The 19,448-nt window shown below is 40.2% G+C and overlaps 1 protein-coding gene across 6 annotated transcripts in view; it reads right to left on the bottom strand.

Moving 5' to 3' along the window:
• The window catches only part of SMURF2 (SMAD specific E3 ubiquitin protein ligase 2), a 56,755-nt gene that overhangs the window by 20,639 nt on the left and 16,668 nt on the right, over positions 1–19,448 (bottom strand). For all 6 annotated transcript variants that reach the window (XR_008207922.1, XR_008207921.1, XR_008207924.1 and 3 more), the window contains exons 2-5: positions 12,085–12,123; positions 10,462–10,570; positions 3,571–3,704; positions 2,400–2,465 (exon numbers count right to left, since the gene is read on the bottom strand). Coding sequence is in view for 1 of the 6 variants with exons in the window: in XM_052687826.1 (XP_052543786.1) it covers positions 2,400–2,465; positions 3,571–3,704; positions 10,462–10,570; positions 12,085–12,123 (348 nt within the window). In the remaining 5 variants the exon portion in view is untranslated. The remainder of the gene's footprint in view (positions 1–2,399; positions 2,466–3,570; positions 3,705–10,461; positions 10,571–12,084; positions 12,124–19,448) is intronic.

Raw genomic sequence — 19,448 nt, 5'->3', positions numbered from 1 at the left:
AACCCACACATCACAAGTTCACGTTGTTGCATGTAGGCAAGGTTTGGCAAGCAATACACACAGACAAAAATGAAACTAAACAAAGGCAATTACCTCCTCTTTGCCTATGTGAGGACCAAAATTTGTGCACGGCTTCATTTTGTAATGAGTAAGGACTCATTTTTTCTGCACCGCCACATCAGAAATAAAATGGTGGCACAGAAGACAGCTGCAAGATTAAGACACAGTTCAGGTGCCCTTTGCATCCACTACTCAGAAGTGTCCCCCTCTTCTTCCCCCCTTCGAAGACAATCCCAAATATTTTAAATAAAGTTTTTCTTGCTCCCTGACCCAAATTATAAAGCCATATCCACTGCGTACTTGATTTGTAGGGTTACTGTCACCTGAAGATATCAATGACACTGTAATATCGTTTTCCCATTTGTCATAGCTTCCTCATTGAAGACAATTTATCATTAAAAGGGCTGGGAGTACATTTACATCTTATTCTATTTTGTTACTTAATTTTAAAAGATTTTTCTACCATGTAACAACAGCAGTGGAACCACCGACTCACTCAGGCTCATTCACTTATTCAGCAAAATTGTATTAGAGAAGAAAGATTAAAACGTGAGAAGATTAATAATGACATTTCCAACAAAAGAGACAGGAGTCCCCACATTTTGCTGAGCGTGCACTAAATTAAAACACAGCCACGACTGAGGAAACCTTTCTGATGATAACAGCATAAAGCACAACATACAGAGGTCTCTGCAGTAACCTAACAAGCTGTGGTTTTTCTGCGGGTTTAATGCATCACCCAGCAGCTCCTACTAATTAAGGACAGTCCCAGCAGCATGCCATACGAATAAATGCTTCTTTGGCTGTACCACTTCTCACAACCACATCAGCTTAAGCCAACTGGTCAGTCTGGTTTCCGGCCACCTGGCTGACAGCTGCTTATCTGTGCCACGTCTCTGAAGCATATGTGCCATGCCCACACATGGCATTTGAGTCAGGTTTCCTTTGCGGCATCCCAGCAGCCTTGAGATCTTTCTGCTTTGTATTTTGTTTCCCGTTTAAAGCACCCACATTAACACTGCTGTTCTCATGACAACAAGGATGCATGCTGTGTACTCTGGAGGGCAGCATGAGAGCATGTGACGGAGTGAGGGCACAGACCCTGCTAGTATCATCATGCCTGAAGGATGGCTGCAGGCAGGGGACACCTCTGCTGCTTGGAGCAGGCCCTGAACAAGCTCTCTCCTCGGCTGTGCTCAGATTCTTCTGAAAAAGCATCTCAGAAAAACAGAACAAAACAAAAAAGCCACACAGACGCACACAGCCTGGGCGATCAGGGGACCAGCATACTGGAGCAAAAACTAAAAAGCAAGCTGAACTGCCTAGAAAAATGTCTGGTTTATCTTCCATTCTTTTGTGCAGGTTCACATGGAAAATGTAATGCTCAGGAATGGTCTGAAGTGTCAGCAGTGCACCTAAGTTCCACACTTCTACCACCGTTTGACCCTTCTGTGCCACCTTACTCTTATCTGAATACCATGCAAACACTCTCAGATCAGATGCTAGACAGATTAAAGCAACATGATGAGATAAAGCCATAGGTATTATTCAGCAGGACCTAGAGGAAAGCTGATTGTTTTCTCTGGCTGACATATTACTTGAAGCAGGAATTGAACACAGAAGTGAACATGTAAACTCATTTTTTTCACCCCTCCCTCCAAAAACTCTCATTAACACTTTGCCAGAAAGACTTTTTCTCCTTATCCACCCTATTTTTGACCTCTGAAATTACCTATTCAAAGCAGTTGTTTGAAACGACTCACAATGCACCAAAAGGTTTATGAAGTCATTTCTGGATGCTTTATTTTTCCCAATTTGTCAGGTTTAAGAAATTATTTTTTCATTCTTAAGTTATTTATGGCTGACAAGCAATGGAATGATGAAGCACAGTTATCAAGACTGGTGACAGGCCTGTTAATACCCCAAAATGAACTGACCAAATAGCCCCAAATATAAACCCACTCTTGCCTCAGCAAGATGTTCTAATCTTGCCCAAAACATACAGGAAGCACGACTTTGCTGGTGCCCTCAACGGACAAGAAGTCTGTAGTTCACAAGGATTAAACTGCTACTTTTGTTTACAGAGAAATTCAACACTTCCTAAATAGTTTTCATATGATCTCTGTAGCATCTTAACTCTCCCAACACTTATTACAGCATGCATTTTATTTTTACATTTGGTAATTCTCTGCATACACACTTTTATCTTTAGGTCCAAATGTCTCTGGCACGAGATGCTGAATTTAAAAAATAAATAAATACAGAAACCTGATTAGAAGGGTATTTCTACAGCTACTGTTCAGCTACAAGAGAACTAAAAGATTAAAAGCCTCACTTACCTACTATCTGTCCTCTAACAGTGTCATTGTCATTTGGCCCAAGCTTGCACAGATCCAATCTCTGATCTAGAAAACAAGGACACACGTCATGCAACATTTTGATGTCTTTGAAAAGCACTCCAAAGTATCATCAGAACAAAAATGACCTGAGCACAAGACAGTCAGGACTTCAAGAAGCAAAATTCAAGAAGGGAGGCAAAATTAAAAATCTTGAGACCCAATTTTCTGTAATTCCAAAACAGAAAACAAGTTTCTGAAATATCTGCCCTACTTCACAAAGCTCTGTTAACAGAAGCTTACTTCACATTTTAGTCCCTTGACCAGCAGCTGTCATAAGCTCACGGTGTGCCATCTCACAGCACACAGCCAGCCTGCAGAATCAACTCATTTGTTGCACACTGTATCAGTGGAACTTCATAAAACAGAGCAAAATGTAATGTTCTGAAATGCTGATTTAATGAGAGAGATTTGAAAACAAAAACTTCAGTTCTAACTTTATCAGCAGGGAACCTGTTTGAAGTAAATTCAGAATGCTCCTCTGCCAGCAAGTCACCTTTTTTTAAAGAAAATGACCTTTATTGGCAACCACTAATTTTCCATCACAAACAACGTGCCAAATTTTGTTCACAAATTAGAATGCATTATGACTGATCAGTGTAAACAGCACCAATTAAGATAATAATGAAACAGGATCTTGCACACTGATTAACTTTTTCAGAAGTAAACAGAAAGCTGTGTTATAAAACATTTTATGACGACTGAATTTACTAATTTTGAAGAGCCAGACATTTTTAACTACAGCTGTTACTTCAAGAGAGGATTATCTTTTCATTTACCCTGTGCATTTCTGAAGGTAATAAAACGGAAATTTGGAGGTAATGAGAATCTTTCTTCAAAATTCCAGCACAGTAAGTTCAGTCTTGACAATGCACAACCAGACTGCTGCACTGCATCTCCCACCGCTTTCATGAACCAGGCAAAAGAACTGGAAAGCCAACGGTGTTATGTTCTCTAACCTGCCCATCCTCAGCAACAAAGCACAAACTACCAAACTGTTTGGAGCATACAAGCTTCATAAAAACCAACACAAACTCAATTAAGTGCCACTCTTTAACATTTCTGCACATAAGACATTTGAAAGAGAAGAAACATTAGCATTTAGCTTACTTACAACCAGTGTCTTTAAGGCGGTTAATTGCATTTGAAAGAAGTCTCACACAGCCCAGAAAACCAGCTCCCTGCTTTTTATGTATTTTCTTGTGATTCCACACACTGATCGTTATTGAATCTGATTTCCCAATATACCTGAAAAATGTGAACAACAGTACTGTGAATGACATTTACTGAATACTCTGAAGATGCACCAGAAATGACCTCAGGGGAAAAAAAAATTATCAGCCATTACAATAAAACTGAGCACACGCTTTACCAGCAAGAACAACTCATCTTTAGATGTGCACGTAACACCGTAATGGAAGTGCGTCTCACGAAGGAATCTACCTGAACACAAATTAATCTAAAATCCTGATTCTGAACAAATGTACTCATAAGAATCCAAAGTCTACTGAAAACTGTTTAAAACAGCATCCCTGACAGACTGGCCTGGCCTCGGAGACTCCATCACCTCAGGGCGATGAACATGCTTTGATTCACGCCCACATTCAGCCTAATGGAAAACCATGGCAGGGCCTGCAGAGGATGCATTTGTTAGCAGTGCTAGCACATTTCGGATGCCAGGACAGAAAAGTTCAGCATCCTTCTGCAGCATTCCATCTACTGCTTTTCTCAGGCCACTCTTCCAGCCACTGGGAGCGCAAGTCACCCTACTGCTCTTCTGAGCAATCAGGAAAACAGAAAGTAAACCCAGCTACAAACCTGCACTCAGTGAACCTTCAGGAAGCTATCAATTATTACTGAGAAAGCTCCAGAAAGGCCCAGTTTGAAGCACACATTACTTCACAAGTATGACCCATTTCAAGAAGTTGATAACCATATCTCAGTCAGTAAGTGCCAGGCTCCCCTCCTGTCCCCAGCTCAAGCTGCATCCTGCCAGCACTTCTACACAAATGCTCTGAGAAACCCACATCTGTGCCTCACCGACTTGAGGAAGCCTGCACACTGTAGGCTACTGCATCTTTGCTTCTTTGTTTGCCTGAATCTCTGCTCCTCTGAAGCAACTGCTTTGTGAGCTAGCCTTGGTTTACAGGGACAACTTCACAACACTCATGATATACCATTTATTGACAATACTGCATAATATTAGTAATTTTAAGTCAAAGAACATTAATTTGGATCTATGCTTAGAAAATGAGAACTGCTCCCAGATCACAGATTCTGGCCTTCTGCAGTTTAGTTCCAAGTGGGAACTAACCTCTGTTTCTGAAGGAAAGCTAACCAAATAATTCAGCCAGTTCCTACATACCTCTCCCCCAGTGACAAAAGACTTGCCTGCCTTCAACACATCTGAGTAATTTCAAAAAGATACAAATGATACTGTCAAGGTTGGCAAACCAAATAATTGATCTGGCTTTCATGGTTAAAAATCATAGCTCTGATCATGTCAGCTCTCAATTAACACTTCTTCCTTTTTCCTTTATGGTATAAAACTCAAAGCAGAACTTCGACTCTTTTTTTTTTTTAAACCACCTGCAGACAGGGACTGATTCAAGAAACAGAAGACAGACAAGCCCAATGTAGGCACATACACATGAATCTGTTTTAAAATAACAAGTGCACAATTAAAAAATAAATAAAAAATTTAAAAATCCACAACTGACACAAACAAAATCCAAGTTTTTTGGAAGAGCAAACAGATTACATGGTACAGGTTAGATTTTTGGCCTTACAACCTTGACAATGCCAATTTTGCATAGAGAAACGAGATGAAGATGGGTATTCACGTGCACAGTTGCAGTCTACAATGTTTCATGTACTTAAAATAAATTTTTATGAGAACAAGCTAAGTGCACTTAAAAACAAAGACTTATCATGACCTGTCTTGAATTTTCCAGTTTTCCTTGTTGCTTTAAAAAAGTCAAAGGTATATGGTTAAACACAATTTCACAATAGAACAGTTTGAATAATATGCAGAACAGCTGAATACACAACACCATTTCCAAGAATTACTGAAACCATCCAGGGTGAGGTTCTCATGGCTGAGATGCAGACAGTAAACCATCTGTACCAAACAGGTGAGGACTTACTACACAACTGCTTCACCTACTGTGATTTTTGACCTGAAAACCTGGCGGATTCTTTCATTTAAAGGAAATAAGCAAGGCAAGCAGCATTCACCAAATGAAAAGAAGAGAAAGAAACGAGGAGAAGAAATAGCTCAGTAAGTGCTGGTTGGCTTTATAGGGAAATGCTGCATCTATGATTCCGCATAATTTCAGGCATGAAAATATATGGCTGCATTTAGAGAATGGTGGTAGGACAAGCTGATGTTCCCAATTCTTTTGGTGGGTAGGTTACATTTGTTTTACATCATCTGGCAGTAAAGTTCCAACATAAGCCTTAGTTAGCAATTTTATTTGTTATTAAAAAAGAATGTTCCAAAAATTAAAGTGAGCAAGTTAAATGAAACAACTTCAATTTATTGGATGCTTCTCTTCTTCTCCTTATATTACTCGTTCAAGTTCTTAGAGGCTTTATTTATTTATTTTTGAAACTCCACTTCATCAGCAATATCAATTTCACTGCTTAAATCCTTCAACAAAGACAACAGTATTAGTATTAATGAAGTGGAAATGTGGAAACTCAATTTCTGTATATGTTTTGTTAACTACAGAGCATCTGGTCTATACCCCTGCATTTCCCTAATCTGTGAAGTTAGGGCTTCGGATAAGAATCACACATTTGGAAACGTTACGACGACTGCCTATTCTTAGCACTTCCACTTCTAGACAAAAATCATGTAAATGCCATTCTGGAAAGCTGCAAAATATTTTGATCAAATGTATGACACAGGGACAGTTGTAACTTTGCCTAAATAAATTTGTCTTTGCCAGGACAGTACTCCTCCTGTGCCAAGATACCACGCCAGGAAGGTCTGGTACCCCGCAGCCTTTCAGCCCCATGGCATTGTACACATTTTCCCCAAAGAGTTCAGCTTGGTAGAGAAGCAGAATGAAGAAAGTGGAAAAAACTTATTCCTGAAAAAACACATCTCTTCCTGATCACAAGCCAGATGTATTCCCTCCAGAAAGAGAGAAAAATGCAACATCAAGAGGAATGAATTCAGACTTGGAAGCCAGGAATTCCCTACTTCTAATCCATGCTGTCACTTAGGCTTTGTTTCCTTTTATGAGCTGGACAAATTATTTAGTTTGTTTCTCTGTTTTCCAATTTCTGTTGTTATTTTTTTTCCACATTTGTTTTTCTGCTTGTTTTAAATATAACAGTAACAGTAATGTCATGCTTTGAGTTATCAACTGTTTTCAGGCCGAAGGATAAGAGGGAGAAGAGAAATAACAAAAAATGTCATCCCAGATTTTTCCTCTTCTCCCCACCCTGACAATTGCTCTCATCTCTGGAAGTAACAGGGCTGTTCTGAGCCTGCAGCACTGAGCCAGGGGCTGGGGCAGGAACACAGCATGTACACATGGCACTGGCTGCCTGCTCTTCTTCCCCTCCTTGATATGACCCAACCCAACACTGAATTAAGCCTAAAAAACACTGTAAAGCAGCTGCAGCAAGCAAACAGCAGGCAGAAGAGCTCCTACTGCACAACAGACACACCTCAAAGGTTCAGCAAAGACACATATCTGCCGTGCTCGAGCTGGAACAGCCAGATCTGCCAGAGCCAGCAACACTTCCACCTGAATGCAGAGGGCAAAAGCTTCACCACATCAGTCCAAACAGCCACATCAAGGAGACCAGACTGTTACACGGTGATGGTAAGGGAGAGTGGTGGTTCTGCTTGGGGCAGCGCTGCAGCTTGAGAAGGCAGAGGCACAGAGCAACACTTGAACTTGCAGCAAGGAGATGCTGGGGAGTGGAGTAGTCACAGCAGCTGGGAGAAGCTACAGTGAATTGGAGAGGTGCAACAAGGAGGAAAAGCCATGAATCCTTGCTAGAATCTTGGGGCGCAGACTGGAAGGCCACAGAGCAAGGAGGGGTCAAGGAGCAGACTATGGCACAAATATCTTTTAGAGTTTGCTGTGCTATAAGGGTAGAGGCTGATAGAGAAGGCTGGAACAGGCTAGAGAGAATAGGTGAGAATGGGAAAGCTGTGGGAGAGACTGCAACTATGGAACAAGGGTGAGGAAGGGAACAAAAGCAATTGGGTATGGTTTAAATAGCATTTGAATGCTTTTAGTGCAAGAAGATGTGTAGACACAAAGTCTGGTTATTCAAAGCTTTGAGAAGAGCCCTTAACAATAGGGAAAGCACAAACAAGCCTGAAAATAAGGAAGGGAATACATCCAGGGCAAGCGTGGTATTTTGCTAACATTAAACTGCATTCAGACAGCAACTATTTGGTAATTTCTTTCTGGAAGGCATCTCACATTTCCCCCTCTACACACACCCATCCAGACTTAAGAATCACAGCATCTAACTAATTCAGCTGCTTTCTTTCACAATAAGAAATTAAGGACCATGTAAGGCAAAAACAAAACTTTTTTTGTTCTTTATAACACTAAAGAATTCTTTAAAAACATCTTATACAACAGAGTATCTGTTATGCTGAACCAGGTTAACAAAACAAAATTCCCTTGGACTTAGCCAGCTAATTCAGACATTATTCCATAAACACACTGCAACAGATCCATCTTAGTGGGCCATTTTCACATGCTATTATGTGATACACAAGATTAGAAGCGGTGTTAACCTGTTACACAAATCCCATACAGGGGACTTCAATGAATGCAATTACAAAGAGAACAACTTTACTGCATGTAAAACTACTGCAGTCATTCAAAAATGATAGGAAGAAAAGCAGGACTTCAGAAAAAAAGAAAAAATCTACATAACTCCACCTTCCTCTGGTGGATTTCCTATGCTTTGTGGGGGCAGAAGCAGGCAAGCAGGCATTCTGCCACCAAGACTCCATGGGTTATGCTTGGTGTGCAAAGTATTTCCTGTAACAGTGGAAGTGTTGTAAGTCAGACCAGCGTTCCCATGCAGTGGTGTGTTGTCAGGGTAAACATTAGGAAGTTCTAAAAACCTAATACACTATTACTTTCAAAGAATGAGAAAATGAATCCCTGCAGCCTACGAGGTCTTCCATCAGGTGCTTGGCAGTAGACTGGTTACTATTTTTACTAATTTTTTTTTCCCCAAAAAAGGAGTATTTCATTACCTAATTATCTGGTTCAGATCAAGAGCTGAGACCTGACACTAAGTATATTAAAAGTATATCTAAAATAAAAGACAGACAGTGAGCTGTTGTAGCTCAAACAATTGATCTTTTATTGCTTCAAAGAGGAACTGAAGACTAACTACAGGTATTTATAAATGAAAATAAGTTTCTACAGAGTAAAGGATGACAAGCAAGACAATAACAATAAAAAGGGATAAATGATTATGAAAATTGAGAGAGAGAGAGGATTACTTTCAAATTACAAGGCTTGCCACAACAATTAATTGTGCTCTGGATTAGAAAGGCTCTGTATACTTCTGTTCATTAAAGAATTCAACTGCTGGAATCGAGCACAGCAGTTAACCCTAGAGAACATGTAATTTATACTGAAAATAATATCCTAACTAAGCAAAATCTAGTCATGTTAAAAAAAAAAAAAAGGAGCTCTTCCCCAAATCTTATAAACATACAGGTTAAGCAAGGAGACACATACCTGTACCTGATTAAGAGCAATTTGTCACCAGTCACCAACAGAAACACAAATTAGATGGAAGAATGAAATGAAGATCTGGGAACCTTTAAGGAAAACTGTGCACTTTAAGTAACATGCACAATTAATTTTAAGTACGACGACACAGAGATGGCCCAAATCTGCCTCAGAACAAAATGTTCTGCTAGGAGCCCCTTTTCTATCCCTGTTTTGTATAAAAGAATGCAGACTGTGATCACAGTCTTGCTTCCAAGCTAAGAATGCAAAAATACCTTCTCTTCATCCTTCCTTGAAAACTGCAACCAAAAAGGAAGTTTTTTCAAAAGGTTTTACTATTTTTTTCCATTACTCTTACAGCATGTTAACTTCCTCCCTCGTTTCCCATGTCTTCTGCTCCTTCTCCAAAATTCAACCGACTCTCCAAATCATGAGAACATGGAGCACCTACAGTCCCTTCTAACCCACACCTGTCAATGGCTTTCTTGCATTGTCACCACTTCAAAGTAACAGCAGACAGATACGTGGGAGCCGTGGTGAACTGATGACAACTTCAACACAGAACACAGGTATGAAATGGAGTCATGGGAGAGAAAAAAAAAAAAGACCTGAACAATGGATTGGAAAGAAAGAAGGTGAGGCAGAACTTTTCACTTCTCTTCCTCATTTTCAAGAAAGAAAAAACGCACTGATAAAAAGGACAGAAAATATATAATGCATGAGCACAAAGAAATCTATGTAGAAGTTTTGATAAACCATATTACATCGCATACTCCATGCTTTAGAAAAACAGAAGAAAAACACAACATATACATGTCATACTGATTATACTGCTCAACTACACAGAAGGATGCTCAAGCAATGATAACAATGTAAGAATTCGTAATAAAAGAGAATCTGAGACAGAAGATGGAAAAATAAACAAGAAACAGAGCAGGAAGACAGTGTAGTACTACAAAAAAATACGACAAGCAGTTTGAGGAAAACACTATTACTGACTTTACAGGTGTCAATATGAAAATATAACTATAAGATCATACTACAGTATGTACAAGGCACGTTGCAGGCATCATCACTAGAAAATCAAGTACAGCATTTAGATTTTGAGGGAAATGAGAATGCGATTTTGACAGATGTATTTTTCACCCAAACTAATAAACTCTGTGATATTTGCCAGGCTGTTAGTAGGACAATATTACGAACATCAGATAATTTCTGTGTACTTTAGAGGACTGCACTTCAAACCTTTGGTTATCACTGTTACCACCTACAGGTCATAATGCTGATTCCATTTTGGATCAAGTGTATTCTTCACAGTATCTGTAGAATGGCATTGGCCAGATCCGTCCACCACAACCTTAGCAAATGGATCAGGAAGTCCTAAGAGAAGGAAGAAAATTAGCAAATGGATCAAGATGCTTCAGAATCCTAAATCACTGCTTTTTTTAAACAAACATATGTTAATAAAAGCCATCTGCAATTTTAAAAGTAAGTCATATTTCTTGACTATGATATAAAAGAATTGCATGATGTATTAAGGACTGGAAATGGCTAGATTCGTAAGTTATTCCACACAAGTTTCTCTCAGTCTCTATCACTATCAAACACCTGGGGGAGGGGGAGGAATCTTTCTGTAAAGCCTCTGAACACCTTAATCTCCTTAATTCAAGATTGAGTAAGTTCTTGGTATATGAAACATTCAGCAAAAGATAGGGAAAACAGAACTGCACTCTTTCTATTTTAAAGGCCGACTGTCATCAGTATTTTAGTTGACATTTGCATTAAAGGAAATTGTCTATAGCAGATTATACATGCTTTTGAGGTCATCTTCGTTTTTCTGCTCATTTCCTGCTGCATTTTCTCCTATCTTAGTACCTCAGAAATACTCAGCACAGGTTCAGCTGCTAACAAAAACCCCATGCAAAGACAGTACTGGACGACACAGCCGAGGGTGGGAAAGAAGCAGGACCAAAGCAGCCTACAATTAGCTCTACTGCAACTGCTGTCCTGAGCTATTAACTGACCCCAGAAGGGATGGTCCCACCACTAACACTGTTTTTCCCTCACACTAATTCCTGCCCTCATCTGCATGCCCAGTGACTCAGCTGCAGGAATTGCAGAGGTGAAACATTATTCGCTTTTTCTGTAGTGTAAGTTTTGCACCAGCGCTGCTTCCTCAGGCGACGCAGACAGAGCCAGTCTGGCACCAGTGGCCCAGGGCTGGTGCCAGACATGGCAGATGGGGATAAAGGCAGTGCAGGCAGGGAGGGGCCTGCTGGGATCCATGCTGCCGACTGGCTTAGCTGCAGTAAGGAACTGTTCTCTTCAAAGCTCAGGTCTGATCTTTTGAATTCTTCCTACCCCCAGCAAGAAGGCAGCAGGCAGGTGATGTGTGTGTGCATGCCTACAGAGCCAATAACATTCCTGTCTGCCTGCTTCACCTCCTCATTAATTAAAATATAATTTCAGAGTACGTAAGCATTATGATACAATTAATAATTAAGATGCACTTATATGTCTGCTGGACAAAAAGTTCTTCTGTATTTTAAGTACATGACACTAATGCTGAAAAACATCATTTGCTTGAGAGAGTAGGTTTATTTCCCAGTCCCATAGAAAAAAATTAAATTAAATTAAAAAAAACAAAAAACAAAAAAACAAGGGGAGAAGGAAAGCTTTAATGTATTTTGGTTTTAATTATTATTATGAATGTTGTGTCATCCAAGAAAAAAAAAAAAAAGTAATCAAAAGCCCTGAAATGAAATGGAGCAAAAACATGAAAGACCCCTTAATGCAACCAACCAAATACAGGAATCACATGCAAACAGGGATTTACAGAACTTGCACAATATTTATCCCAACTATAAATGTTTAAAACTTGAACAGCTACTTACGGAAAAAGTCCTTTTTCACCAAGTTCTTTGCACACAGTACTGTAGAAAAACAAGAAATGTAAAATTAAGTTTCTGGTTATTAATACCAACAGCGTTAATTTACTTGCCCAGCATACCAGAAAATCCTGCTCAAAACAACAGGAACGAACATAAAAGAATTGTGCACCTACACCATTTCTATTATCATGTAAAATAATTCCGGAAAGCTGAGCCAGAAGTGTCAGCTTTTGGCAGTTCACCTGTGGGCAGATTGCAGGGAAGCCACACAGCCGTGCTCTCCTCTGGCAGCAGCATCGCATGCATTTTTCTCCCCGGTGCCAACTGGAGCTGCTCTACCTTTACCTATTGAGGGAACCAGATCAGTCCTAAGGAGCTCAGCACACGGGGGCACAAACAATACGAGCTCTTGTGCCCTGCAGAACGCTCACAGCTTTCTGACCACAGAAGAGTGCACGAGGTGGTCTTGGCTTTTGTATTTACTTTCCATGTAAGATTCGATTTTTTTTTTTTTTTTTTTTTTTTACCTGAAAAAACATCAGGGTGGAGCAGGCTAAATTCTAACACTAAAGTTTCATAGCTCCAAAAATATGTATTATTGTAGAAGCTGAACATTTTGGGCAGCTTTTTTGATTATGTAAATAGGAAGGAACATCTGTACTTCTCCACCAAAAATACCAAGGGGGAAATAAGAATGGAGTATATAAAAATGGAGGTGAAAAAAATACATCTATAAAAGGAGACAACTTTCATATAACAGTGCCAAAGTACACACACAAGACTTCTCACAAATCGCACTGCTATTCAACTACACACACTTATTCATTATGGCAGGTTTAGCAAGCAGGAACTATTAGATTCCCCTGCAAAACACTAAAACACTTAATGGGTAACACAGAAAGATTCCAGAGTATTGAGTGAAAAAAGAAAACATGGAAGTACGTGGTTGGAATCAATGCTGCAGAAGACTCCTCGGTATAGGAGCCCTTTTGACATATTTTTTTAATGAGACCTCCAATATTTGTTACTCCCAGGAAACACAAGAGAGAAAGGAGCATCCAGTCAGCGCATCCCACAGCCACCAACCCCAAGCATTTCAGGCTTTCCCTACAGAAGGTCCCCCACAGATCCCCCACATTCTCTCATATGTCGTGGAGACTTCCACAGTGGGGCAGAGAAGCACCATCCTGAATAGCTTTGCATGCTAGCTCAGTCCAAGTTACATATTTACATATTATTTTACGTCAGTGGAATGAAGGCTTTCCCAATTTTTATGTGGCCACGTTCATAGAGATAATGATGTAGTGAAAGCACTTTCCAAAGGAATTCAACACTGTAAAGTCTCACTAAAACTCTGCTCAGGTCTAACAAATGTCTGTGTTCCATGATACAGAAGGGGATATTCATTAGTGACTGCAGGTGGTCATAAAACAATCTGCTGTGCACTGGCACACACTATAGGAAAGGCATATATAAGTTCCCAGGAAAGTTTCAGCGAATTAGCTTAATGCAGTGGGATGCTAACAACAATACTGTCAATCTGAAGTAAAAGGACTGGTGCCAGGTTGTTATCAGTTGTTCCTTCTAAAGACGAAAAGGGTCAAGAAATATTTTTTCAGCTCAAAGACACAACGGGCCTCCTAAAACATTACTGTATTTAAGGGATTTTCACCCAGTAAGTCTCACTATAAACAGTCAACAAATGGTACCACACTGATAACGTGCCAAACATGTTCGGTGCTGCTGATACCTGGAGTTCAACATGTGCAACAAGAAGACTATAGCACCACAGTCTGCTCCATGAATCTATCATATAATGCCTGCAGGATGATGCGGTAGAACCCCGCAGGCCTCCAGATGCCCAGCAATTTAACCACTGCTCCATTTATAAGCAGCTGATAACTTAAAAGACATTGAAGGAAATAGATAATAACAGAAACTTAGAGAAATGCACCTGCAATTCCTTAAGATTTTATTAAAACAGGAATATCCTCAGCCTGACAGCTGTCAACAAACACCACTCAGCCAAGGCATCTTTCATCCGGTGGTATAGAAATCTTCATATAAAGCAGATGCTTATCTAGATGGTCACTTTCTTAAACATATCAGAAAATTACTACTTCCACAATTTCATCCACTGCAAAAAATGGGATCTGTCAAGTGAAGCCAAAGATTCTAAATGACAGTTGAGGCAAAATTCATCTCCAGCACAGTGGGCAGACCATATGCTCCAGAAATTGCAAAATGCCCCAAATAAAACAGATTTGATGAGTCTTTTCAGAAAGAAATCAGAAGGTTAATGGATTATGAAAACTTGCTTTCAAAATATTAATCAATTCTGTCAGTGCAATTTAACCAATGCCTCATGTTGCACAATATACAAACTAATAACTGCTTCCCCAACAATTAGCCATTAGTGAAGAAACTCATACTATGGCCCAAGTTCTCTCCTAGTAACCGCACTGATTCTGAGTAACCAGTCTTTATTCTGCCTTTATCAGGTTAGCAAACAGGAGGCACATGAGAAACTGTCCCTTCGGTACACCCTTTCTACCAAGTATTTCTACGTAAAAAAAAATCCCAGCAGCATCAGCTCACTTCTAAATGAAACAATCTTCTTCCATGTGTGGAGTTCCAATCTGCCTCAGGACTTCTGCATGTTTTCCCACCGATGGGAAACGTACCGTGGTTTATGCTCCATTTTTCTAACCATTTCAACACCGCATTAGACCTGTTCTGAATATTCTGATAACCAACTGATTAATAGCTCCCTGAGAATAAAAACGAAGGAAGTTCATTTCCTATGGATTGATGTTTTACGGTTGTCTGAAAGCTACAGCTGAAGCTTTTCCCAGTGGCAGGGCACTCACATGGCTGCTCTCCCACGCAGGCTCTGCAGTGCTCTACCAACACCTCATCTCTTGCTGCAGCTTTTTCCTCTCTGTTCAGGTCACTGCGACAGGTCTCAGCAATTCTCATGAAACTCACAGGGCTTACTTATCTTTAAGACCTCTGCCCTATGTTAAATTTCAGCCAAAGATTCCAAAAACAGAAAGAACCAAAGAAAGGTCACGTTATTCCTAAAGAGCCAAGTGCAAATGCTGATTTGAGCCCCACGCAATGAATGAAACACCCATCATTACCAGATCTGTGCAGCTGCACCATCAACAGACCCTCTACAGGCCACAAAAGGACATTATTTGTTTTAGAACTAACGTGTACAAGTAACACTCTTATTAAAATTATTCGGAATCAGAAAAAAGTACGAAGCTATTTAAACTTACACTGAACTTTTTCAGAAACTAGAATACAAACCAGCACCCATATCTATCAACACTGGTTTGAAAAAGGAGGAGCACTGTACCAGCAGTGCATCATCAAAAGACATTAATGGCTTCCAGTACACATAAGTAGATAAAGCATTCATCACAAAATATCAGTGAGTCAGTGGATACCTATGTTTTGTATTTATTACAGACTTCCTGGGAAGTCTACAGAAAAGAGAACCCCTCTATCCCAACATGAAGGAACAACGTTCGTGTGCCAAGACAAACACACACATCAGGTTTACATGCTGTGTGTTCAGTACATACCTCTGTATCATGCCTTAAGATGTCATTCTACACATGCTATGGACAATAGTGACACTGAAATTTTAAAACACATCACAAATTGTATTAATTCTTAAGCTATCCTATAGAGTAATTTTTAAACATGTATTGGAGAGATTTATATTTTGGACGAAAGATACAAGAAGAAAGGAAAGAAAATAAGAAGTAATCACAAATGTCCATGAAAGCAAGCACACAAAGAGAAGGAAACACATGATCAATGCATTTAACATTCAGTACGTGACTGAGAAAGAGAACAATGCCCATCAGGCTCTGCTGGGTGAGCACTGCTGTGCCAGTGGCAGCCCAGAGCTCTGCGGAGGAAGAAAAGGAGTAGGTCCAAAGCCAAGGCTGTGTTTACTGATGTTCTGTCATTTCAGTGTCATCACCATCGTGGAACTAATTCAGTCTTCTCCTGAGTTGAAGTTTTAGCATTGTAATTTCTGGATGTATTTTTTTGTTTTTTAACCCAAGGGCTTTTCTCCCAGAAAAAGTGCTTATTCCAGAAGATACGGAACCCATGGGATAGCGGGGAGAAGGACAGGCTGCCTATCAATTTCTACCACAATAGCTCATTTTGAAGACAAGTCTTGCTTCCCCCTACAGAAACACCATCTTTTAATGAAATCCATTAGCATTGCTTTTTGTGATCAGATCCCAGTTGTTTGCATGTAATACGCAGTGCAATACAATCACTAAAATAAGTCCCAGCTGTAGAAACACAATGCTATGCTGTTGCTAATGCGTGTTGTACTGATAATGAATGGTCGTCTATGCTTTAATCTGAATAAAGCTCCCAACTGCTCTGTCTCTTCTTGCCAAAAATTCCCCTTCCTCCTCCAGACTGTGGTTGCATTCCAATTACACTGCTGATTGGAATGAGCCTGCTCTGGGGGCAGGGAGAGGGAGGGACACACCACCAGCACACCCCTCCTGGCTTCACATTGCTGTCCCTGAGACACAGAAACCACCGGGCTGTTCTGAACCTGTGGCTGACATTACGCTTCTCCTCAGATTGCATACAACTTCGCAACGTTGTTTTCTTAGAAAAACATCTGAGAGGGGCAAACCATACACTGTGCACAGGTTCCAGCAGCATAGCTCAATGCTTAAACATTTCAAACAAATTCCTACTGTTTGCAGCCATTGCTGGCAAGCTGCTGAGCAACTTTTATTTTCCTGCTCTCACTCCCTCCTTGGATCTGCTTTAATTCCCACATGGGAAGATATAAAACAGGAGGTCTTCAATACAAAGAGAGCTGTAAATAATGCCATGCAGATTTGTAACTACAGCTATTGAGGTAATTGCTTTCTCAGTTAAGGTTTTAAAATGAAACTGTTTATCCAACTACTCACATTAAATTTCATTTTACAATTATCTCTGGGGATTCTTTCTAAGTTTCATTTCCTTTCAATTTTCATTTCCTTTGAAAAGTTTTTTGTTATCTTTTTCTCCTGCAGATGAACAAACTAAATGACCACGATCATCAGGTAAGAATTTCCTTTCAAGTTAATGAAATTTGCGCATTTTAAGAAGATTACAATTGATTCTCATCAAGAAGGGACACACAAATTTAAAGTAAACCTAACAAATAAATGTTTTACAGGTGCATAGGAGTTCTGAGTTCAGAAGGTATTGAGGCATGAAATGCCTAAAACAGCAGCAGCTGACTATTATGACTATTATTCCAACCCTGATCACTAATCAACACGAGCTGGAAGGTTTCAGGTTGCACCTAGCAATCAGGAAAGCTGCAGCTGTTCCTCTCTCAAATCAGGTCTAGCAAGCCTATGGATGCAAGGTGGATCAGGAAGCTGAACTGGCTTAACAGAAAGCTAACCTTCTGGGGAGATGGATTAGTTTTCCACTGGCTCCAAGAGCTGCACTGACTTACCCTGCAGCCACGCCATCAGTGGAGCTTAATGCAGGGAAGCAGCAGAGGAGGCGAGGAGAGGCTGGACTACAATCTGACAGTAACCTGCAGCTGTGCTGTGAAAACACACTACAGACCAGTGAGTTTTGCAGTTCTAAAACCCGGACTTTCATTTTTAAGCAGACTGATAGTTTAACTCCTGACTCTGCTATGCAGTTTCAGACATTTACTAAATACAGATAGATAAAGGAAGCATTTTTTGCCATCAGGATATCAAAATAAGTAGCTATCACCTCCATATTCTGAGAGAGACAATCTTAAAAACTCAGACTACTATTTTTATTTTCCAAAGCACACAGAAGCACAGAATCAAAGCACTGAACAAAGCACCTCTCTAGCAAGCACACACAGAGCTGCTTTAAGAGTGCTTTGCCTTTACGTGGTAACATCTTCTCTTTTGGAGTCCCAGCATACAGCAGGAATTCAGGATAACCCATTGAGTACTAAAGAAGAATTGGCACAAAACACGAATAAACTCAGATGCTGGCCAGAGGCAGCACGTGCTGAGACGGAGGTCCCAAACAACAAGCAGAGGGATGCCCATCTCCCCCAGGGCTGGGCAACAAACCAGTGGCGACTGCCATTAAACCAGGTGTGAACTCTGGAGGACCAGCCAAGCACCGCTGTCTTCCTGAAGGGAAGCAGCCAGGTAGGCCTGGAATCACCATCACTAACTGTTTCATCTGCATGTCTTTTCTCCCTGAATTAGGAAATGCATACCGTGCTCCCTTCTGCCCCAGGACAAGTTGGAAGGGCTGGCAGCTTCTTAACAGGCACAACTGTCTGGAGCTGACATCTCCCTCTACGCTCACAACACGCACACAGCTCACACTGGTAGAAAACTATTTTACAATTCACTTTCAGGATTATAAAACCTAAAATTTAGAATCACATCCCTATTCCAGTTGCCTTTTCTTACTTGGAATGCACATTAGAACGATTCAGAACTACCAATGCTTTTGTGAAGTGGTATTAAGATACTGATAAATCAGGTTGACAAACAAATGTACTAAGTTACATTAATCCATTATTGTTAGGCTGATATACAAACATAAGGTACACAGCTTTTAAATACACTTTTTAAATACCTACTAGGGTATTCTTAGCATAAGAAAAGCTCTTGTAACAAGAATTTCCTTTAATAATTGTTAAAATTCTAAATTATCCCATAAACGCATTCCTGTAAGTTCAAATTCAACATAAGCCAGACGCTAAACCCTTGATACACTGCATGTAAAATGAAACCCATTTCAAAGGATCACAGGCACCTGCTTATGAGCACTGTCACTCTGAATTCTGTCTCAACAAATTGCAATGATACCTTTGGGACTAAACAAACAGAAGCACCATAATCTACATTCAAACACCAAACGCCAGTATGGATTGCTGAGATGTGAAAAAAAGTCCTAAATAATACAATTTAGTGCAAAATGTGACAGAAACCAACAGTAACTCTTCTTTGCTGCAGATTCACTGTATGAAATGTTGCCTGCAGCAGAAGGCTGCATTTAACTCATTTTAGAATTCCTGACCCACATTTTCCTTGAACGCAACTCATGGAGATTAAAGATGAGATGACAAACACCACGTATTTATCGTGGAAGAAGCGATAATAAATACGTATTGTATGATAGAATAGAAACAGGACAACAAATCATTCACCTCGTGCAATAACAAAACGCTGCTGTAAATTCCCATAGGAGGAGCAGCAGCAGGACGAGGGCTGGGCAGCCTGTGCCTGCCATGGCTGTGGCCACAAGGAGCCTGCCGAGATTTGCCATGTTTAGACTCCTGTTTTAACATCACGATGTCTACTTCACAG

This window comes from Tympanuchus pallidicinctus, unplaced genomic scaffold, assembly GCF_026119805.1.
Source record: "Tympanuchus pallidicinctus isolate F22 unplaced genomic scaffold, pur_lepc_1.0 scaffold23, whole genome shotgun sequence".
Lineage (NCBI taxonomy): Eukaryota > Metazoa > Chordata > Aves > Galliformes > Phasianidae > Tympanuchus > Tympanuchus pallidicinctus.
This window is presented reverse-complemented; position numbering and strand designations above follow the sequence as displayed.